The sequence below is a fragment of the Melanerpes formicivorus genome, unplaced genomic scaffold (genome assembly GCF_026170545.1).
Source record: "Melanerpes formicivorus ecotype bairdi unplaced genomic scaffold, bMelFor1.0.p_v2 SCAF_67, whole genome shotgun sequence".
In the NCBI taxonomy this organism is placed as follows: Eukaryota; Metazoa; Chordata; class Aves; order Piciformes; family Picidae; genus Melanerpes; species Melanerpes formicivorus.
In genome coordinates this window covers 347,099-369,027 of record NW_027142419.1, presented here as the reverse complement: position 1 = coordinate 369,027, position 21,929 = coordinate 347,099, and the positions used below count along the sequence as shown (strand labels likewise).

Sequence of the window (21,929 nt, the reverse complement as noted above, 5' to 3'; positions counted from 1 at the left end):
CGCCTGCGCGGGACTCCCGCCTGAGCACTGCGGGGCGGCAGCAGGCACCGCGCGGGGCAGCCGCGAGCGTTCCCAGCAGCCCGCACGCCGCCGAGGGGGCCTCGAAGCACGGCGGCGCCATGCCGAAGTCCAAGCGGGACCGCAAAGGTGAGCGCCCCTTCTCCTCCTTCGCTTCTCTCTCCCCATCCCCGCTCTAACGCGGCCTTTTTGCTTCTCTCCTCGCAGTCTCCCTGACGCGGACACCCAGGAAGGGATTGGAAGCCAAGCAGGCGCTGATCACTGAGGTAAGTGCGGCGCGGACCCATTCGGCCCTACCCGGCGCTCCGCTCCCCGGTCCCGGCTAACCCCTGCCTTGCAGCTGCGGCGATGTGTGGACACCTACAAGTACATCTTTGTCTTCTCCGTTGCCAACATGAGGAACAACAAGCTGAAGGACGTCCGGAACGCCTGGAAGCACAGCAGGTGAGCCGGCATGACGGCGGGTGGGGGCTGCCCTAGTGGGGAGCGCGGCCCGGGGGCTCACAGCGGCCTCCTCCTCCTGTCCCAGGATCTTCTTCGGGAAGAACAAAGTGATGATGGTGGCGCTGGGACGTGAGCCGAGCAGCGAGTACAAGGAGAATCTGCATAAGGTAGGGGCTGGGGGTTATTCTGTGTGCCCCAAAGATATGTCTCGCTCATGGGAAATGAGAGCTGTTTGTTGCAAGAGACTTTTAAGATCATAGAGTCCAATCCTTAACCCAGCACCACTAAGCCATGCCTCTCAGCACCACATCTCCACAGCTTTGAAACTCCATCAGGGAGAGGGACTCCACTGCCCTGGGCAGCCTTTTCCAGGCCTTGACAACCCTTTGGGGAAGAAACTGCTCCTTGTGTCCCACCTAAACCTCCCCTGGTGCAACTTGAGGCCATTTCCTCTTGTCCTATCACTTGTGCCTTGGGAGAAGAGGCCAACCCCCACCAGGCTTCAGCTTCCTTTCAGGAAATCTTCCTTCAGCCTCCTTTCCTTTTGTGTTACCAGCATCCCACAGCTAGCCTCTTTCTTCCAGGTCAGCAAACACCTGAGAGGTGAAGTTGGTCTCCTCTTCACTAACCGCACCAAGGACGAGGTGGATGAGTAAGTACTCATCTGGCAGAGCTGTGGGCTGCCATGCAGAGCTACAGGCTGGGGTCAGAGTGGCTGGAGAGCTCCCAAACAGAGAGGGACCTGGGGGTGCTGATCGACAGCCACCTGAATATGAGCCAGCAGTGTGCCCAGGGGGCCCGATGGCATCCTGGCCTGCATCAGGAAGAGTGTGGCCAGCAGGAGCAGGGAAGTCCTTGTGCCCCTGTGCTCTGCTTTGGTTAGGCCACACCTTGAGTGCTGTGTCCAGTTCTGGGCCCCTCAGTTTAAGAAGGACATCGAAACACTTGAAGGTGTCCAGAGAAGGGCAACAAGGCTGGGGAGAGGCCTTGAGCACAGCCCTGTGAGGAGAGGCTGAGGGAGCTGGGGTTGCTTAGCCTGGAGAAGAGGAGGCTCAGGGGTGACCTCATTGCCCTCTACAACTACCTGAAAGGTGATTGTAGCCAGGAAGGGGTTGCTCTCTTCTCCCAGGCACCCAGCACCAGAACAAGAGGACACAGTCTCAAGCTGTGCCAGGGGAGGTTTAGACTCGAGGTGAGGAGGAAGTTCTTCACCGAGCGAGTCGTTTGTCATTGGGATGTGCTGCCCAGGGAGGTGGTGGAGTCCCCATCCCTGGAGGTGTTCAAGAGGAGATTGGATGTGGCACTTGGTGCCATGGTCTAGTCCTGGGGTCTGTGTTGATAGGTTGGACTCGATGATCCTCGAGGACCTTTCCAACCCAAGTTATACTGTGAGACTGTGATGCTGAGCAGCCTTTTGGCCTCTCAACGACTTCACTTGATGCTCCTCTTGAGACAGCGCTCTCCTTCTGCTGGTCTTCCTCTTGCCATCCTCCAGAGGAAGTTCAGATTGTCTGTCTTAGCCCCCAGGAGGTTGTTTCCACATCTCAAGTCCTTCTTAACCCTCTCAGGTGGTTCTCCAAATTCAGAGAGGTGGACTTTGCCCGTGCAGGGAACAAGGCAACGTACACAGTCAGCCTGGACACAGGGCCCTTGGAGCAGTTCCCCCACTCCATGGAGCCTCAGCTACGGCAGCTGGGATTGCCCACAGCCTTAAAGAAAGGTAGGTGCAGGGGCCACGCAGGAACAGTTGGGTTCTTTGTCTGTGCAAGTAAGGTCTCCCAAGGACACTGTTAAATGTTCAAGGAGAATTGAGTCTAGAACACAGAGTGAATGGTGTCCTTCTTCAGCTGGTGCTGGAAAGTAGTATGGGCTTTCAGAATCAGAGAACTGCTTCAGGTGAAAAGACCTTTTAAGATCAAGTCCAACCAAGGCTGGGGCTAAGCCATGGACCTCAGCACCATATCTCTCTGGCTTTGAAACTTCCCCAGGGATGGGGATTCAACCACCCCCCTGGGCAGCCTGTGCCAGGCTTTGAGAACCCTTTCACTGAAGAAGTTTCTGCTGATGTCCAACCTAAACCTGGTGCAGCTTGAGGCCATTTCCTCTCGTCCTACCACTTGTTCCCTGGTGGAAGTGACCAACCCTGACCTGGCTCCAGTCTCCTTTCTGGGAGCTGCAAAAAACCAGGTCTCTCCTCAGCCTCCTTTTCTCTAGGCTGCACCACCCCAGTGCACCATCCTTCCCAAACTGCTGTTAAAGGCCAAGTAAACAACCAACTTTGTACAAGATTCCAGCCTCAGTGTAACTATCAAGGTTCAGCCTAACCTGGAGCATTCAGCAGCCTGTCGTGGGAGACTCTCTGAGCTGGTCTCACCCAGCTTCTAGGGGTGCACACTAACACTGGCCCTGGGTGGCTGATGCCATGCAGTGTTTGAGTTTGAGGCCTTTGACACCGTCCCCCACAGCAAACTGCTGGCTAAGCTGTCAGCTCGTGGCTTGGACCACAGCACTCTGTGCTGGGTTAGGAACTGGCTGGAGGCTGAGCCCAGAGAGTGGTGGTGAATGGTGCCACAACCAGCTGGCAGCCAGGCACCAGTGGTGTCCCCCAGGGATCAGCGCTGGGCCCCATCCTCTTTAACATCTTCATTGATGATCTGGATGAGGGGGTCGAGTCAGTCATCAAGTTTGCAGCTGACACCAAGTTAGGAGCAGATGTTGGTCAGTTAGAGAGTAGAAAGGCTCTGCAGAGGGACCTCGACCGACTGGACAGATGGGCAGAATCCAATGGGATGGCATTCAAGAAGTCCAAGTGCCAGGGGCTGCACTTTGGCCACAGCAATCCCATGCAGAGCTACAGGCTGGGAGCAGAGTGGCTGAGAGCTGCCAAACAGAGAGGGACCTGGGGGTGCTGGTTGACAGCTGCCTGAATATGAGCCAGCAGTGTGCCCAGGTGGCCAAGAGGGCAAATAGCATCCTGGCCTGCATTAGGAAGAGTGTGGCCAGCAGGAGCAGGGAAGTCCTTGTGCCCTGTGCTCAGCACTGCTTAGGCCACACCTGGAGTCCTGTGTCCAGTTCTGGGCTCCTCAGTTTAAGAAGGACATTGAGAGACTTGAAGGTGTCCAGAGAAGGGCAACAAAGCTGGGGAGAGGCCTTGAGCACAGCCCTGGGAGGAGAGGCTGAGGGAGCTGGGGTTGCTTAGCCTGGAGAAGGCTCAGGGGTGACCTCATTGCCCTCTACAACTACCTGAAAGGTGGTTGTAGCCAGGTGGGGGTTGGTCTCTTCTCCCAGTCAGCCAGCACCAGAACAAGAGGACACAGTCTCAAGCTGTGCCAGGGGAGGTTTAGACTGGAGGTGAGGAGGAAGTTCTTCACCGAGCGAGTCGTTCATCATTGGGATGTGCTGCCCAGGGAGGTGGTGGAGTCCCCATCCTTGGAGGTGTTCCAGAGGGGATTGGATGTGGCACTTGGTGCCATGGTCCAGTCATGGGGTCTGTGTTGATAGGTTGGACTGGATGATCCTCGAGGTCTCTCCCAACCTTAGTTATCCTGTGATACCGTGTGAGTCTGAGCTCAGGCTTCTCCACTGTTTGTGAGGCTATTCCAAGAGGTTCTGTTCCTGCAGGAGTGGTGACACTGCTTTCAGATTACGAAGTCTGCAAAGAAGGGGACGTGCTCACCCCTGAACAAGCCCGTGTTCTGGTGAGTAACATTGGGATGTAGCACCCCTGTGAGCCCACACCTCCCCTGAGACAAAGTAACTGTTGAGTTTAATAAGGCTGGATGGTCTGGTGTCCTCAGTGAAGCTGAGCAGTCAGTGGGGTGCAGCAAACTCCCTGCTTGGGAGTGCTGAAACGCTGCAGCAGCTATTCTCAGTCTTGCTTTGCTCTGCAGTCCCCCTCTGGAAGTGGTGGTTACCAAATACCTGGAAACCACTAGAAACCTGGGAGCAGTATTTACACAAGAAAAGGGGGTGTGCCAGGCTGCCCCTGGAGACAAGGGAGCAGGAGTGATGCCTTTGGGTCCTTTTTTCCCTAGAAACTCTTTGGCTATGAGATGGCAGAGTTCAAAGTCACCATCAAATTTCTGTGGAATTCTGAGACTGGAGCCTTCCAGAAGCTTGTGGGAGACACAGAGGAGGAGGAGGAAGAGGAAGAAGAGGAGGAGGACAATGATGATGACAGCATTGAGGACTAGCAGCAGCCCTGGTGCTTGGACTCCAGACAGTTTACTTCAGAGACAAAAAGAGGAGGCTGCTTCCCCTCTCCCTTTGCACCAGGAGAAGGACAAGCAGCCCAAATCAGCTTCTCTGGGGATGAGCTAATGATGGGATTTATTATTTTTTATATATAAATCTACCTTTAAAACTTCAGCTGGCTCTCACTGCTGCCTGTTGGCTGTTTGAGAACCCTGGGATCTGAGGAAATGGCCTCCTCAAACACCACAGCTAGGCAGAAAGCGTGTCAGTGTAACGCAGCACCCCCGACCCTGGGGAAGGTGCTGAAGGGTTGGGTCTTCTTTTCTGGTAGGAGCTTCAGAAGAAGCTACTGGGCTCAAATATCAAAACTACAGAGAGAGGCCAGCCAGCACAGTTGAGAGAGAGGGTCTGTGTTAGAAGGGACATGATTTGAGATCATACTGAAGTAGAACTGGGGCCTTCACTCCTGTATGTGTCCAGAGCATAAGTCACCGCTGAGCGTGTGGCCTAGAGCTGATGGCCCACGAGGGGAGGAGCAGTAAGGCATGGCCCAGCACAGCAAGTGCTGACAGCTGTAGTGGATCCTACAAAGCTTCATTAAGACAGGGAAAATCACAGCCCATTTGCACAGGGGATGAAGGGAGCAGCTGCTTTGAGAGACCTGTGCTCCACTCCCCACCCCCACGCCTCTGCTTTCTCACCCCTAGCCCAGGCTCTAGCGGAAGTAGTTGGGGCAGTCGTGTGCAGTCAGGTTCCAGGCTTTGTCAAAGGCTTCCACCACAGCTGGCAGCAGGGGACCCTCCTCACTGCAGTCAAGGTTCTGCTCTAGCTGCTCCAGGTTGGACATCCCAACGATCACTGCATCTCCAAGAGAGCCCTGCAAAGCACAAGAGGAGTTGCTGTACCTAAAAGCAATGCAGTTCAGCACCCCAGCTGCCACAGGCCAAGCTTTAAATGCTTCTTTCCAGTAAGGCACACACAGGAACTCCTGGATGTTTGGGCAGCTGACACCACAAAGTTCTGTTCACACAAACATCTCCCAAGTCATGCCAAGCTCCTCCAAAGCTGCCACATCCTGTTTTGCTAGGGGCTAGAGGGACGGCTTTTGAGATAGAAGCAGGAATTTCTCAGTCAGATGATAATGGAAGCCACCTGCATGCAGGGAAGTCATCTGGGTAGGAAACCAGGATCCCAGTTCCTGAAGGGTGCCTACAAGAAAGCTAGGAAGGGACTTTCTACAAAGGATTGTAGTGATAGGATGGGGAGGAATGGATTAAAGCTGTAAGAGGGGAGATGTAGACTGGAGATGAGGAAGTGAGGGTGAGACACTGGAACAGCTTGCACAGTGAGGTTGTAGATGCCCCCTCTCTGGAGCTGTTCAAGGCCAGGTTGGATGAGGCCTTGAGCAACCTGGGCTGGTGGGAGGAGTCCCTGTCCATGGCAGGGGGTTGGAACTGGATGATCTTTAAGGTCCCTTCTACAGTTCTCATTTGCACTTAATATCTTCTACTACTTCCAGTCCTGTGAACAGAGGATTCTGTGGGTTAAACACAGAGCTGACTCACCCCTACAGCCAGGCAGGCACAGGAACACTCATTCTGGAAGGCCACAAGCCCATGGGACATCAGATTAAACAATAACCACTTGTACACAGATGTTTCCCCTCTGTGTGCCACAGCAGCTGCCCAGCTCTTGTGCAGGCTGCTGGCTGTGGCCACGCTGGGCTCTCACCTGCAGTTTGGAGTGATGGTACAGCCAGCGCAGAGCAGCAGAGGTCAGGCTCGGTGCACTGGAGCCATAAGCATCTTTCAGAGCTCTTTCTACTAAGTCAATGCCTTGAAAATTGTGTTTTTTCCAGTACCTGCAAGAAGAGAAATCACTCTCATTGCATTGGGACCTCCAGTGAAGCACAGATCTACATTCTAGTCAAGTACAGAAGGCTTTCAGGAAGCCTCATGCAGCTTTTTGTGACCTCTGAGGACTTCTGCTATCCCCCACTGTCAGCTGGGAGGAAGCTGAGCCTGAAAAAAACCACCCTGCAAAGCTCAGTCACAAGCCACAGCCTCACTCACATGAGCAGAAATCATCACTGCCCAAACTTGGCTCAGTTTTGCTTCCTCTAAGCCCATTATTAGAATCACAGAACTGTCAGGGTTGGAAGGGACCTCAAGGCTCAGCCAGCTCCAACCCCCCTGCCATGGGCAGGGACACCTCACACCACAGCAGGTTGCTCACAGCCACATCCAGCCTGGCTGCAAACACCTCCAGGCTGAAAAAGGTAGGGGAACTCCTCACAGTCTAAGTGACATCACTTCCCTAAGTGTCCTCTGGAGAATCAGAGTCACAGAATCCTTTTGCTTGGGAAGGGTTGTGGAGTCCAACCGTTCTCTAACTCTGCCAAGCCTGGGGCTGAACCATAGACCTGAGTCATAGAATGGTCAGGGTTGGAAGGGACCTCAAGGCTCAGCCAGTTCCAACCCCCCTGCCATGGGCAGGGACACCTCACACTCCAGCAGGTTACTCACAGCCACCTCCAGCCTGGCTGCAAACACCTCCAGGCAGGAGGCTTCCACCACCTCCCTGGGCAGCCTGTGCCAGGCTCTCACCACCCTCCTGGGGAACAACTTCTTCCTCACATCCAATCTGAATCTACCCCTTTCTATTTTTTCCTCCATTCCCCCTAGTGCTATCACTCCCTGACACCCTCAAAAGTCCCTCCCCAGCTCTCCTGCAGGCCCCCTCCAAACGTACCTGTTCCTGTAGGCTTGGGCCCAGTCGTTCCCAAAGAACCTTCCTGTGGGCTGTGTCTCTTTGTCTTCATACTTGTACTTGCCAGTCAACAGCCCTCCTGCAAAGAGCCAGCAGCACCTTCAGCCATGGGGTGGCTCTACTGCAGCCCCCAGTTTGCATGGTTTTGCCTCCAAATCTCACCCTTGCTGCCCCCCCATTACCTGCCAGCGGGTTGTAGGCGTAGAAGCGCAGCCCGTAGTACCTCAGGCAGGGGAAGAGCTCAGCTTCCACCTGGCGAGTGGTGGCATTGTACATGCCCTGCAGAGGTGAGAGACAAAGGGTGTGACAGAAAGGCAGGGGTTGGAAGGGACCTCTGGAGAAGGAAGGGGCTGCCCAAAGAGGTGGTGGAGTCCCCATCCCTGGAGGTGTTCAAGAGGGCATTGGATGTGGCACTTGGTGCCATGGTCTAGTCATGGGGTCTGTGTTGATAGGTTGGACTCGATGAGCCTCAAGGTCCTTTCCAACCTAAGTTACACTGTGATACTGAGACCAACCCACCAGTGCCAAGGCAGGGTCACCTAGAGAAGGTCACACAGGAACACATCCAGGTGGGTTTTGAATGTCTCCAGAGATGGAGACTCCACTTAATCAACTCAACCATGGCACCAAGTACCCCATCCAGTCTCCTCCTAAACACCTCCAGCGATGGGGACTCCACCACTTCCCTGGGCAGCACATCCCAATGGCCAATTTCTCTTGCTGGGAAGAACTTCCTCACATCCAGCCTAAACTTCCCCTGGCACAGATTGAGACTGTGGCCTCTTGTTCTGGTGCTGGGTGCCTGCCTGGGAGAAGAGACCAACCCCCACCTGGCTCCAAGCTCCCTTCAGGGAGTTGGAGAGAGCAAGAAGGTCTCCCCTGAGCCTCCTCTTCTCCAGGCTAAGCAACCCCAGCTCCCTCAGCCTCTCCTCCCAGGGCTGTGCTCCAGACCCCTCCCCAGCTTTCTTGCCCTTCTCTGGACACCTTCCAGCAGCTCAACCTCTTTCCTGACCTGAGGAGCCCAGAACTGGACACAGGACTCCAGGTGTGGCCTAAGCAGTGCTGAATGACTTCCCTGCTCCTGCTGGCCACACTCTTCCTGATGCAGGCCAGGATGCCAGTCCCCTAATCATCTTTGTAGCCCTTTGTCAAACACCAGCTCGTGACAGCAAGCAGGAGCACACAGAACAGGCTTTTCCTCATCCTTCTCAGTAATTCTCCTATCCAGGAGAGTGGTTTCAGGTCACAGAAGGTTATCACCTGCTTGGGAGCAGACTTCCTGAAGAGTTGCAGATTACTGCAAGTTTGAAGTTCCATGTCAAGGGAGTCACTGACTCAAGCAACAAACAGATTCAGCTGTTTCTGAGAAGTGACCTCACAGCTCTCTAATCATGTGTGTCCTAAAAGGACTGCCCAGCTAACTGCAGCAGCTTCCCCTTCTGTCTCAGTACCTGGCACACAGAGGGTTGATCTATGAGGACAGACTGAAGGAGTTGGGGCTGTTCAGTCTGGAGAAGAGAAGGCTCCCAGGTGACCTCATTGTGGCCTTCCAGGATCTGAAGGGGGCTACAGGAAGGTTGGGGAGGGACTGCTCAGGATCTCAGGCAGTGATAGGACTAGGGGGAATGGAACGAAGCTGGAGGTGGGGAGATTGAGGCTGGAGGGGAGGAGGAAGTTCTTCCCCATGAGAGTGGTGAAGCCCTGGAATGGGTTGTCCAGGGAGGTGGCTGGGGCCCTGTCCCTGGAGGTGTTTAAGGCCAGGCTGGCTGAGGCTCTGGCCAGGCTGCTCTAGTGTGGGGTGTCCCTGCCCATGGCAGGGGGGTTGGAACTAGCTGATCCTTGTGGTCCCTTCCAACCCTGACTGACACTATGATACTATGATTTAAAATGTGGGGCTCCTAGACCCTTCCCCCCCATGCTTGACCACTGCTGTGAGGACACAGCACCATCCATAAGCTGTTCTCATATTCTTTGCATTTGGTTCATCTCACCCTTAACAAAGGACTTGCCAGACCATGGCAATCCTCACCTGACCATGGCAATCCTCACCTGACCATGGCAATCCTCACCTGGTAGACAGTTGGCATCACCCAGTTGTTGTATTTGCAGATGGTGCAGATTTCTGCCACCTCCCATGCAGCATAGTTTGACAGACCAAGTTCTTTAAACTTTCCCTGCAGAGGAATAAAAGCTGTTCAGTTCTGGGGGGGGTTTAAAGTTAATGTGTACCCAGGCAGTGCAAGATGCAGGTGGTGCAAAGGTTAATCACTGAGCATGAGTTGAGTTGTCTGCTCTCCTCTTCTAGATGGCTGTGAATTCTAAGACCTGACTCCAATCTTTCCCCTGGTTCATATAAAATGGCCCTGCTGGGTGAATGCTTCACCCATGCCCAACCCTGAGCTTAGTCACTTGTCACAGCTGAAAGCAAAGTTCAGATGCCCCAACCTTTGCAAGAGCCTTTGAGAACAAAGTGCACCACGTGACCATGCAACACAGTGCTCTGCCCTGGTCACCTCTGTGCCCCCTTCCTACTGCTGAGCAAAGCCAGGGCTGCACAAGAGCACAAGCAGCCCTGGTTTAAAACAGGTGGTGGGAGAAGATCAAGAGATGGTCCAGGCTGGGAGTCCCCACTTTACTTCTTTGTGCAGCTCGTTGCAGGCACGCAGGGTTTCCTCCACTGGGGTGTCATGGTCAGGGGCATGGAGGTAGAAGAGCTCCACACTCTTCCTCTTCAGCCTCTCCAAGGATGTGTGCAGCTGGGATCGCACACTGTCAGGCTTCAGCGTCTTCCCGTCCCAGGGGTTGGCTTTGGTGGCAACTTCCACTGGCAGAGAGAAAGAGAGAGTGAGCAGGGACACTTCCAGCTTCAGGAAGGGAATGGGGATAAGGAGCATGGTGCAAGCACTGCCTGAGCTGTTCCAGGGAAGGCCCTTCTCCTCAGGAGAAGCCTTGTGCTTAGGGACTGCAGGTCTGCCCTGGAGAGGCACTTTCTCCTCAAGGCCCAGAGTCAGCACTAACATGGGACTCCCTTCCCCTCAGGGATGGTGTCAGCCTGGAAGGGAAGACCTTTCTCCTCAGGATGGTGACCTGGGGAATACCCTCCTCCTCAGGGAACACTTAGTGGAAAGCCCCTCCCTACACAGTGCCAGCCCAGCAGGGAAGACCCTCTCAGGGAATGGGCCCAGATAAAGCTCCTTCTCAGGGACAGTGCTGGCCTGCTGGGGGAAAACCTTATCCTCAGACAATGGGTTTAAGAGAAAGCCCTTTTCCTCAGGGACCTTGCCAGCCTGGCAGGGAAGACCTTTCTCCTCAGGCCTGAAGCTTGAGGGAAAGCCCTTTTCCTCAGGGACAGTCTCAGCCGGACAGGGGAAAATCCTTCTCCATAGAAGATCCTTCCCAGGAATCAGACCCAGGGAAGGAAGCCCCTGCTCCTCATGGAACAGAGCCAGGGAAGCCTCTGCTCCTCATGGAACAGGGCCAGGGAAGCCCCTGCTCCTAGAATCACAGAATCAATAAGGTTGGAAGAGACCTCAAAGATCATCAAGTCCAACCTCTCACCCAAGACCTCATGACTACTAAACCATGGCTCCAAGTGCCACATCCAATCCCCTCTTGAACACCTCCAGGGATGGGGACTCCACCACCTCCCTGGGCAGCACATTCCAATAGCTAACAACTCTCTCTGTGAAGAATTTTCTCCTAACCTTCAGCCTAAACCTCCCCTGGCACAGCTTGAGACTGTGTCCTCTTGTCCTGGTGCTGGCTGCCTGGGAGAAGAGACCAACCCCCACCTGGCTCCAACCTCCCTGCAGGGAGTTGCAGAGAGCAAGAAGGTCTCCCCTGAGCCTCCTCTTCTGCAGGCTAAGCAACCCCAGCTCCCTCAGCCTCTCCTCACAGGGCTGTGCTCCAGACCCCTCCCCAGCTTTCTTGCCCTTCTCTGGACACCTTCAAGAGCCTCAATGTCCTTCTTAAACTGAGCAGCCCAGACCTGAACACAGTACTCAAGGAACAGTCCTCACGAAGCAGCCCCGGGGAAGCCTTTTCCTCCTCATCGAGCAGCCCCAGGGAAGCCTTTTCCTCCTCCCCCAAGGGACCCCGGGGAAGCCTTTTCCTCCTCATGGAAGAAGCCTGACCAAAGTCCCTTCTCTCCAGCGCCACTGTCAACCTGACAGCGACCACCTCTCTCCCCCAAGCCTGCCCCCACCATGTCCAACTCCCCGCAGCCCCACAACGACCACCCCCCCCCGGGTCGTTACCGGGCTCCGTGCCAGCCGCCAGCAGCGCCCCCAGGATTTTCTCCGACTCCCCCCCCGCGTACATATAAGCGGTGTCCAGGAGGCGGTAGCCCCGGCGGAGGAAAGCGCGGAGGAGCGTGGCGCTGACCTCAGGCCCTGCCCGGCGCCCCATTTCCATGGTGCCCAGCACCACGCCGGGCCGCACTCCGCCGCTTGCCGCCATAGCCGTCGCGGCCATAGCCATCGCCGCCGCCGCCCCGGCGCATGCGCGCACGGCGGGCACAGCGCCCCCTAGAGGAGCTCTCTTTGAAGGCAAACAGCAAGTTTCTGACCAAGCAGCTGATCCCTTTTATTATCGCAGCTGATCCCTTTTATTATCCTCCTCCCTCCCTCCCTCCCCTCAGCTGAGCCCAAAGCCACTCAGCAGATGATGGCAGCAACCCCCCAACAGTCCCCCAGTCTAGGAGCCACCCCCTGCCCTGCTCTCAGCCTTGCCTGAAAGTCCAGCAGCAAACACCTCCAGGGTGAGGGTGCAACCCAATCTCACCCTCAGCTGCCCCCTCCCAGCAGCACCCTGCAGAAGGAGCTGCTGCTCCCAGCTGGCTTCTTGTCCTCCTCTCTCCACCTTTCTAATCACCAGGAGCCCCCCCCCCCCCAGCAACTGCAGAGCCGCAGCCCCTGCCCGTAGGGAGGCTGTCTGGCTGCTGCTTCCCACCCCAGCTGCGCAGGGTCCCAGAGCTGGGCTTGGCAGAGCCGTTTGTCCCTGTCTCACGAAGCAGCGAACCACACAACATCTGCTTGGCCTCCCACAGACCTCTTCCCTTGCCACACAGCAAGGGTCCTGGTGGCTGAGAGCTGCCTGCTGTGCACTGCTGCTTGGCGCAGCTCCTCACAGCGCCCTCCAGGTCCTCACAGCGGCTGAGCGCCCTCCAGGTCCCCAGCGGCTGAGCGCCCAGAGAACAGCCAGGGCTGCGGCTCTAGAGGGCGCTTTGCCCGCCTTGCGCGCATGCGCCGAGGCGGCGGCGGTTCCGCCCTCCCTGTTCGGCCCTCCCTGTTCCGCCCTCCCCGTTCCGCCCGCCGCCGGCTCCCTAAAGCGAGCAAGTTTGAGGTAAAACCAAGAAGTTTCAGGGAAAAGCAGGCCGGTAAACAGCAAAAAATTAAACCCTTTAGAACTTCCCGACAGAACAACCCTTCAACCTCTTCAAACTAAGCGGCGGGGCGGCAGAGCCCGGGAAGTCCTCACAAAGTTGCGAGGTAAACGGCGGCTGGGCTTGGAGCGGGGGCGAGCGAGCAGCTGATTCGGTTCGGTTTGGTTCGGTTTGGTTTGGTTTGGTTTAGTTTGGTTTATTTTGGTTTATTTTATTCCATTTCATTTTAATTTTGAAGGAAATCGGCAAGTTTCTGACCAAAGAATTGACTGGGGGGGGAAGGGTGGTAGGGGGGGAAGGGTGGTAGGGGGGGAAGGAAAAGAGGCAAGTTTCTGACCTAACAGCCTATTATTCTGTTTTATTCTGTTTTATTCTGCTTTATTCTGTTCTATTTTGTGAAGGAAAACAGCAAGTTTCTGACCAAGCAGCTGATATCTTTTTCTCTCCTTTCCTCTCTCTTTTCCTCCCTTTCCCTCTCTTTCTTTTCCTCCCTTTCCCTCTCTTTCTTTTCCTCCCTTTCCCTCTCTTTCTTTTCCTCCCTTTCCCTCTCTTTCTTTTCCTCCCTTTCCCTCTCTCTCTTTTCCTCCCTTTCCCTCTCTCTCTTTTCCTCCCTTTCCCTCTCTCTCTTTTCCTCCCTTTCCCTCTCTCTCTTTTCCTCCCTTTCCCTCTCTCTCTTTTCCTCCCTTTCCCTCTCTCTCTTTTCCTCCCTTTCCCTCTCTCTCTTTTCCTCCCTTTCCCTCTCTCTCTTTTCCTCCCTTTCCCTCTCTCTCTTTTCCTCCCTCTCCCTCTCTCTCTTTTCCTCCCTCTCCCTCTCTCTCTTTTCCTCCCTCTCCCTCTCTCTCTTTTCCTCCCTCTCCCTCTCTCTCTTTTCCTCCCTCTCCCTCTCTCTCTTTTCCTCCCTCTCCCTCTCTCTCTTTTCCTCCCTCTCCCTCTCTCTCTTTTCCTCCCTCTCCCTCTCTCTCTTTTCCTCCCTCTCCCTCTCTCTCTTTTCCTCCCTCTCCCTCTCTCTCTTTTCCTCCCTCTCCCTCTCTCTCTTTTCCTCCCTCTCCCTCTCTCTCTTTTCCTCCCTCTCCCTCTCTCTCTTTTCCTCCCTCTCCCTCTCTCTCTTTTCCTCCCTCTCCCTCTCTCTCTTTTCCTCCCTCTCCCTCTCTCTCTTTTCCTCCCTCTCCCTCTCTCTCTTTTCCTCCCTCTCCCTCTCTCTCTTTTCCTCCCTCTCCCTCTCTCTCTTTTCCTCCCTCTCCCTCTCTTTTTGAAGGAAAACAGTGAGTTTCTGACCAAACAGCTGATCTCTCTTTTATTCTCTTTTATTCTCTTTTAGAAGGAAAACATCAAGTTTCTGACCAAAAAGCTGACTTATTTTAGTTATTTCCCTCTTCTTTAGTTATTTCCCTCTTCTTTAGTTATTTTATTTTCCTCTTCTTTACTTTGTTTCCTTCTCTTTAGTTATTTTCCTCTTCTTTAGTTATTCTATTTTATTTTTTATTTATCTATTTTATTTTGTGTCATTTATTTGAATTTATTTTTTTAATTATCATTATTTATTTTTTCATTTTATTCTATTCTATTTTGAAGGAAAGCAGCAAGTTTCTGACCAAAGAACTGATTTGTGGGGGAAGGAAAGCAGCAAGTTTCTGACCAAAGAACTGATTTTTGGGGGGAAGGAAAGCAGCAAGTTTCTGACCAAAGAACTGATTTTTGGGGGGAAGGAAAGCAGCAAGTTTCTGACCAAAGAACTGATTTTTGGGGGGAGGAAAGCAGCAAGTTTCTGAGCAAACTACAGATCTGTAAACCAGGCAAGTTTGTGAAGAAGTGGTGGATTTGTGAGTAAAACCACACAGAAGGGGAGGGGAAAAAAAAGGTGAATTTGTGGAAAAAGTGGATTTCCAAAGCAAAAGACAAGCTCCAAAAGGCTGTCAGCAAGAGGTAAGTTGCTAATCTGGGAGGCTGGGTTTCATAGAATTGTTAGGGTTGGAAGGGAGCTCAAGGCTCAGCCAGCTCCAACCCCCCTGCCATGGGCAGGGACACCTCACACCACAGCAGGTTGCTCACAGCCACCTCCAGCCTGGCTGCAAACACCTCCAGGCAGGAGGCTGCCACCACCTCCCTGGGCAGCCTGTGCCAGGCTCTCACCACCCTCATGGACAACAACTTCTTCCTCACAGCCAATCTCAATCTACCCATTTCTATTTTGTTTCCATCCCCCCCAGTCCTATCCCTCCCTGACACCCTCAAAAGTCCCTCCCCAGCTTTCTTGGAGCCCCCTGCAGATCCTGGAAGGCCACAATGAGGTCTCCTGGGAGCCTTCTCCTCTCCAGCCTGCACAACCCCAACTCCTTCAGTCTGTCCTCACAGCAGAGCAGCTCCAGCCCTCTGCTCCTCCTCGTGGCCCTTCTCTGGACACCTTCCAGCACCTCCACATCCTTCCTGGCACAGAGGCTCCAGACCTGGCCCCAGAGCTCCAGCTGTGGTCTCAGCAGAGTGGAGCAGAGGGGCAGAATCCCCTCCCTGGCCCTGCTCGTTTGATTTTTCCTCTCTTTGAGTTAAAGAACTCTGCCTGGCTGCCAGGCTTCCTGCCCCACTTGTAACACCAGATGCAAAATTAAGTTGTGCTGCCCCAAAACTGAGGGTGTTTATAACACAAGCCAGAGGACCCATGAGTCTGCTGCTCATACAGAGCTGTTCTGCCCCCAGTTTTGCTTCACTTTTCCTCTGTTCCTGTGGGGTGGGGTTTTTTTTTCAGTGTTACCCCAACAGTTTCACTGCCAGACACTGACAAACCTTCCTCAGTGGAGCCAAGAGCCAGAGGCCATGGGCCCAGGGAGCTGGAGGGGTGTTCTCCCTGGGAATCTTTCTGACTGTCCCAATGGATCCCGGTGGGTGATGGATGTGTTCAACGAGTGCGCCCAGGACGGCCGGGACATCGCCAGCGTCCTCCTGGGGCTGCTCTCCATCCTCTGCTTTGCAGCTGCCTCCTTTCCGTAAGCATCGCTCCCCAGGCCCTCCCCCTGGCCCCAGATGCCCCTGGCACGAGCTGCCAGGGGTGTTAAATCTTCCCAGCAAAGGCAATCTGGGCTTGGAACAAGGTGGGTTTAACCGGGAGGAGAGGGAGGAGGCAGCACAACCCCCCGGGACTTTGGTTCATAGAATCAGTCAGGGTTGGAAGGGACCACAAGGCTCAGCCAGTTCCAACCCCCCTGCCATGGGCAGGGACACCCCACACTAGATCAGCCTGGCCAGAGCCTCAGCCAGCCTGGCTGCAAACACCTCCAGGGCTGGGGCCTCAACCACCTCCCTGGACAACCCATTCCACTCTCATGGTGAAGAACTTCCTCCTCCCCTCCAGCCTCAATCTCCCCACCTCCAGCTTCATTCCATTCCCCCTAGTCCTATCACTGCCTGAGATCCTGAGCAGTCCCTCCCCAGCCCTCCTGTAGCCCCCTTCAGATCCTGGAAGGCCACAATGAGGTCACCTCAGAGCCTTCTCTTCTCCAGACTGAACAGCCCCAACTCCTTCAGTCTGTCCTCACAGCAGAGCAGCTCCAGCCCTCTGCTCCTCCTCCTGGCCCTGCTCTGGACACCTTCCAGCACCTCCAGATCCCTCGTGTCATAGGTGCTATTACATTGTTATTGCTAAGCTTGGCAGCTGGAAGAGCCCACGTAAGCCAACTGCAATGCAGTCTTTGCAGGTCAGACCTGGGGAAGGAATGTTTCCAGCAGCCCCTGGGCTTCTTGGAAGTGCTGGGACAGCAGTGGCAGAGGGTGACCTGGGGGGGGTTGTGCTGGATCTTGGTCCATTTTGTAACCAGAGAGGTGGTTTCTGCAACTGGTGTCCCTCCTTGCTGCTTTCTGCCCCCACCATGAGGGACAGATCAGGAGGGCTTGAGCCTGAGGGATTGCTGCAAGCAGCCAGTGGGTCACAAGACTTCTTGCAGGGCTCAGTTTGCAGGGCAGCAGGTAGCTTTGCTAAAGGAGATCTCTGCTTTCCCAGCCCCCTGGAGTGGAGATTGTGAAATGATCCAGGTCAGAGTGTCAGGGAAAGCTGGGGATGGCTCCCAGGTAGCACTGAACCACCCAGGGTTTATGGTTTGTCTCTCTGCCCAACTCTCTCTCTGCAGGCAGTTTTACCAAGCCTGCAAAACAGGCATCATGGACAGAGCTCTCTCCATATATTTCCTGCTGGGATGGCTGGGTGGAGACCTCCTAAACCTTATTGGTTCCTTCCTGGCTCATCAGTTGCCTCTGCAGGTACTGAGTGAAGTGGTGAGCTTGGGTCAGCTCTCCAACACTCCAGGCTCTGGGGAGGAGCCATGGGATGGGTGCTGCTTCATCCAGTGACCCAACCAGCCCTGAAGTGCTCCCTTCTCCCCCTGGGGTTGCTCCCAGGGGTGCTGGCTCATCCCAGCCATCAGCTGGAGCTGTCCCTTCTCCCCACAGGTTTACACAGCTATTTACTACGTGCTGGCAGACCTGGTGATGCTCTCTCTCTACTTCTACTACAAAGTGAAGAACAGGAGTGGATGTGAGTTGGGGTTACCAGGGCAGTGTGCTCCCCTTGGAGCTGTGCAGCCAGGAGGGGAAGGAATCCCTGGGGGGAGATGCCTTGGGGCAGAGATGCTTTGAGGCAGCTGTTAGATGACTTACTGCTTGCTGGGTTCTTAGGTAACCTGAGCATCTGTGATAGCTGCTGGCCATGCCTGGAGCTTCTGCAGAATGCCACTTGGCAGTGTTCAGGTTGAAAACAAACCCAGTGGGAGCTGCACAAAGGGCAGAAGGAAATTCCTTGCAGTTGTGTGGTGGCTCCATCCTGCAGCTGGAGACAGCAGGCCAGAGGGCTGTTTAAAGGGCTCTTTAAGGGCTGGTTTGGGATCTGCACTCCTCTTGCAGGGAGTGGAGAAGCTCCTCCCAGTTGGGATGGGGTGAAAAAGGGAAGCTGAGCAGTTCTTGCAAGGCTGAAACTACCAAGAGGAAATTCACTGTTTTAGGCTTGCAGCTTTCTGTGAGCTACAAGCAAGGACTCCCTCAGGACCCTGATTTAACTTACTAAAGCCACCTAAAGGTGTTACACCAGCTGACACTTGGCCTGTCAGCTACCTACAGTTCTGCCAGTGCTGAAGAGCTGCTTCACACCATGTAACACAAGCCTTGCTTGGCCTGGCAGGGATGTGAATGTGCTGTGTTGTGACTTGGGATGGTCAAAAGCTTTTAGAGGGGGAGAATGATCTTTCATAGCCCTAAACCCATGGAAACTGGAGTGCTCTCCCCAGCTGAGACAGGGGCAGTTTCCTCCCTGGTAGCTCACAGCTACCCCTGTCACTGCCAGCTAAAGTGCCCCCAGCAGAGCCCCAGTCACTCCTGCTGGCTGTGCCACCACAGAGATAAGAGAGCTTGGAGGTCTCAGTACCCAGAGGGCCTCCTGGCACCCACATGGTCCTTTTCTTGCCCAGCTGGGTGAGCATCATCAGTTGCATGCTCAGGGGGCCAAGAAGACCACCAGCAGCCTGGCATGGATCAGCAGTGCTGTGGCCAGCAGCACCAGGGCAGGGATTATCACAGTCTCACTAAGGTTGGAAGAGACCTCGAGGATCATCGAGTCCAAGCTGGCACCACAGACCTCATGGCTAGACCATGGCACCAAGTGCCACATCCAGTCCCCTCTGGAACACCTCCAGGGATGGGGACTCCAACACCTCCCTGGGCAGCACATTCCAGTGGCCAACAACTCTCTCTGTGAAGAACTTTCTCCTCCCCTCCAGCCTAAACCTCCCCTGGTGCAGCTTGAGACTGTGGCCTCTTGTTCTGGTGCTGGGTGCCTGGGAGAAGAGACCAACCCCCAGCTGGCTCCAACCTCCCTTCAGGGAGTTGCAGAAAGCAAGAAGGTCTCCCCTGAGCCTCCTCTTCTCCAGGCTAAGCAACCCCAGCTCCCTCAGCTTCTCCTCCCAGGGCTGTGCTCCAGACCCCTCCCCAGCTTTCTTGCCCTTCTCTGGACACCTTCAAGTCTCTCAATGTCCTTCTTAAATTGAGGAGCCCAGACCTGGACACACAGGACTCCAGGTGTGGCCTAAGCAGTGCTGAGCACAGGGCACAAGGACTTCCCTGCTCCTGCTGGCCACACTCTTCCTGCTGCAGGCCAGGATGCCCTTGGCCTTCTTGGCCCCCTGGGCACACTGCTGGCTCATGTTCAGGCAGCTGTCAATCAGCACCCCCAGGTCCCTCTCTGTTTGGCAGCTCTCAGCCACTCTGCCCCCAGCCTGTATCTCTGCCTGGGGTTGTTGTGGCCAAAGTGCAGCACCTGGCACTTATCCCCCCTGGACTGGGCACTGGTGAGGCCACACCTTGAGTACTGGCTTCTGTTTCAGGCCCCTCACTCCAAGGACAGTGAGGTGCTGGAGGAGGTCCAGAGAAGGGCAACAAAGCTGGGGAAGGGTCTGGAGAACAGGGCTGGGGAGGAGCAGCTGAGGGACCTGGGGTTGTTCAGCCTGAGGAGAGACCTCTCTGCTCTCTACAACTCCTTGAAAGGAGGTTGGAGTGAGGTGGGGGTTGCTCTCTTCTCCCTAGTGTCAAGTGATAGAGGGAGAGTGTGCCAGGGGAGGTTTAGGTGGGACATGAGGAGCAGGAGTGGTCAGGCATTGGCACAGGCTGCCCAGGGAGGTGGGGGAGTCCCATCCCTGGGGGTGTTCAAGAGATAGGGCATTGGGGCCATGGTTTGATGGCCATGGTGGTGGTGGGGTGATGGTTGGACTGGGTGATCTTGGAGGCTTTTGCAACCCAAGCAATGATTCTGAGGCTCAGAGCTGCTGGGCTGGCTGGGGGCTGGGGGAGGAGCCCTTCCTCACCAGGCTCTGCTCCATTCCCTGCAGCCCCTGCCCCGATCAACGCAGCCTTCCTCTTCCTCTCCCTGGGGACGCTGTCGACTCTCTCCTTCCTGGGCAGAGGTGCTGCTGTGCCACAGGACCCTGTGACCTTTAAGGGGAGGTCTCTGCTGTCTGCCCATGTGGATGAGCTGGGGCTGAAGGTGAGCTGGTTCCTAAATCTGGGTGATGAGGGGAGAGAGGATGAAGCAACCAGTGGGGTGGGTCAACAATCAGTGGGACAAGGGATAGATGGGGAGATTAGGGGCTGGGGTTGGCCCTGCTGTTGCCCTGCCCTGAGCTGTGCTGTGGGAGGTGAGCACCTGAAAGCAGCTCCTTGCCTTGCAGCCCTTCAGCAGGAGTGAGATCATTGGCTTCACCATTGGCTCCATCTCCTCTGTGCTGTACCTCTGCTCCCGCCTGCCCCAGATCTACACCAACGTGAGTGGCACACCGTGAGTGGGGCAGGATGGGGACCCCTGGGGCCCTGAGATCTCAAACCCTGCCTTCATGCCTCTCCTCTTTGCTCAGAGCTCCCAGGTCCCCACCTCTGATGGTTCTGCTTTCTGTATTTCTGCTCCAAAACCTGACTCAGGTTTCTCCCCTCCCTGTAACAGACCAAGGTGTTGAGGGGGGGGCTTTCCTTTTGCCTTTACTTACAAGCACAAGGGGAACTACAAGGCTCTGAGCATTGAGTCACCACCTCCACTCTTTATCTGGGGAGGAGGGTGACTAACAACTGCTTACTAGTGATGCTTGGGAGAGCTGCACCCAAGCTCCTCTCTCTGGCCCCTCTTCTTCCAGTACAAGAGGAAGTCCACCGTTGGGGTCTCCTACTCCCTCTTTGCCCTGGTGATGTTGGGGAACTTACTCTATGGCCTCAGTGTCCTCCTGAAGAACCCTGAGCCAGGGCAAGGTGAAGGTGACTACATCCTGCACCACCTGCCCTGGCTGGTGGGCAGCCTGGGGGTCCTGTCCCTCGACGTGGTTGTATCCTTTCCCTGCCAGCACTTGCCTCCAGCATCGTGTCCCAGCTGCAGGGCCTTGCAGGGAGCCATCCCTTCTCAGGGCAGGGCTGGGTGGGGGATGCTGCTCAGCAGCTGCTTCTGAGCTGTGCATGCCAGGGAGTCATTTGCTGGCTGTTTCAGAGGGCTCTTTACCAACAAGGGGCAACAGACATGAACTGGAACACAGGGGCTTCCACCTCAACAAGAGGAGAAAGTTCTTTGGTGTGAGGGTGCTGGAGCCCTGGAACAGGCTGCCCAGAGAGGCTGTGGAGTCATCTCCTTCCCTGGAGATTTTCAAGCCCCACCTGGATGTGTTCCTGTGTTCCCTGCCCTGGGTGATCCTGCTCTGGCAGCAGGGTTGGACTCAGTGGTCTCCAGAGCTCCCTTCCTGCCAGCCCCTTGGCAGCCCCTTCGTTGCCAGCCCCTTCAGCTCATTGCCTTGCTCCCACCTCTGTGGGCACAAGCAGCCCTGTGTCAGGTGCTGAGGCCAAACACACCACAGGGATCCACTCCTGCTTGTGTGAAGAGCCTTAACCTCTGCTCAGATCTCCTTCCAGTTCCTTGCTTATCAGAAAGGAAGACCAGACAGCCATGAAGAGAGGGAAGCTCTTCTGGGAGAGCAGGGTCAGCCTGGAGAGCTGACCAAGCAGTGAGGGCAGGGTGAAGCAGACAAGAGATCTGGGCTTACCACCAGGCAAACCAGCCCCTGCATCCTGCTGGCTCTTGGGAGAAGAGGACCTGGGCCAGTGGCTGACTTGTTGTGCTGCTAAGACACTGAGGTGGCAGAAGATGCTGCTGGGAGACCTCAGTGCCCCTTTGGTACCAATGATGCAATTGGGATAAGCAGGGACTTACTTGATACCTCAGAAGCTGCTCCTTGCTGCTCTTGCCTGCCACAGCTGACCTCTTTCACTTCAGCTCCACCTGTGCCTCTCAGGGGTGATCTGGAGCTTCCTTGGTGCTGGCAGAGCCTGAGGAGCTTACAGGCAGGGGACAGAGGTGACCAACCTGCCACAACCACAAGCACTCCCTCCCTGTGGGCCTCGTGTCCCCTCCCCTGAGCTGTTGCTGGAAGGTGCAGCAGTGCCTGGAGCCAGTTCAGAAGGAAGGAGCAAACCTAACCAAAGACCTCTTTAACCAGCACAGCTCATGCCTGTAAAACAAAACAAGTCCTTGTCCCACCTGCCTGCTTTGGGTTTATTTGGCTGGCTCATCTGGCAGCTCCTGCATCATCCTCAGGGCTCCTCACAGCCCCCACTTCTCTGG

At 55.3% G+C, this 21,929-nt stretch overlaps 3 protein-coding genes across 4 annotated transcripts; 2 read left to right on the top strand and 1 right to left on the bottom strand.

The window, feature by feature from the left end:
• Positions 1–91: 91 nt before the first annotated feature.
• MRTO4 (MRT4 homolog, ribosome maturation factor) lies at positions 92–4,830 on the top strand. Its single transcript, XM_068162715.1, has 8 exons — positions 92–147; positions 226–284; positions 359–462; positions 548–629; positions 1,047–1,114; positions 2,031–2,182; positions 4,084–4,160; positions 4,497–4,830. Exons 1-8 carry the CDS (start codon positions 120–122, stop codon positions 4,653–4,655), a joined length of 729 nt encoding a protein of 242 aa, XP_068018816.1. The 5' UTR covers positions 92–119; the 3' UTR covers positions 4,656–4,830.
• On the bottom strand, positions 4,775–11,930 carry AKR7A2 (aldo-keto reductase family 7 member A2). The gene is made up of 7 exons (XM_068162714.1): positions 11,682–11,930; positions 10,062–10,249; positions 9,495–9,599; positions 7,608–7,704; positions 7,408–7,504; positions 6,388–6,517; positions 4,775–5,533 (listed from the first exon to the last, which is right to left on the bottom strand). Exons 1-7 carry the CDS (start codon positions 11,902–11,904, stop codon positions 5,372–5,374), a joined length of 1,002 nt encoding a protein of 333 aa, XP_068018815.1. The 5' UTR covers positions 11,905–11,930; the 3' UTR covers positions 4,775–5,371.
• A 782-nt stretch (positions 11,931–12,712) lies between these two features.
• On the top strand, positions 12,713–21,846 carry SLC66A1 (solute carrier family 66 member 1). 2 transcript variants are annotated; one of them, XM_068162713.1, is made up of 9 exons: positions 12,713–12,914; positions 14,425–14,731; positions 15,549–15,786; positions 16,924–17,053; positions 17,243–17,327; positions 19,666–19,820; positions 20,005–20,097; positions 20,461–20,646; positions 21,209–21,846. In XM_068162713.1, the coding sequence occupies exons 3-9, from the start codon at positions 15,617–15,619 to the stop codon at positions 21,314–21,316; spliced, it is 927 nt and encodes a 308-aa protein (XP_068018814.1). In that variant the 5' UTR covers positions 12,713–12,914; positions 14,425–14,731; positions 15,549–15,616; the 3' UTR covers positions 21,317–21,846. The 2 variants fall into 2 exon arrangements, with proteins under 2 accessions (XP_068018814.1, XP_068018813.1); XM_068162712.1 differs by having other exon boundaries at positions 14,381–14,731.
• Positions 21,847–21,929: the final 83 nt, after the last annotated feature.

Bases quoted from the DNA above. Each gene is read 5' to 3' on its own strand.
- MRTO4 (XM_068162715.1), top strand. From the start codon at position 120: ATGCCGAAGTCCAAGCGGGACCGCAAAG. The intron at 285-358 runs GTAAGTGCGGCG...CCTGCCTTGCAG, and splicing joins AGCAGGCGCTGATCACTGAG to CTGCGGCGATGTGTGGACAC. The intron at 1,115-2,030 runs GTAAGTACTCAT...TAACCCTCTCAG, and splicing joins ACCAAGGACGAGGTGGATGA to GTGGTTCTCCAAATTCAGAG.
- AKR7A2 (XM_068162714.1), bottom strand. From the start codon at position 11,904: ATGGCTATGGCCGCGACGGCTATGGCGGCAAGCGGCGGAGTGCGGCCC. The intron at 10,250-11,681 runs GTAACGACCCGG...TCTCTCTGCCAG, and splicing joins GGCGGCTGGCACGGAGCCCG to TGGAAGTTGCCACCAAAGCC. The intron at 7,705-9,494 runs GTGAGGATTGCC...TCACCTCTGCAG, and splicing joins TGATGCCAACTGTCTACCAG to GGCATGTACAATGCCACCAC.
- SLC66A1 (XM_068162713.1), top strand. From the start codon at position 15,617: ATGGGCCCAGGGAGCTGGAGGGGTGTTCTCCCTGGGAATCTTTCTGAC. The intron at 17,054-17,242 runs GTACTGAGTGAA...TTCTCCCCACAG, and splicing joins CTCATCAGTTGCCTCTGCAG to GTTTACACAGCTATTTACTA. The intron at 17,328-19,665 runs GTGAGTTGGGGT...CATTCCCTGCAG, and splicing joins AGTGAAGAACAGGAGTGGAT to CCCCTGCCCCGATCAACGCA.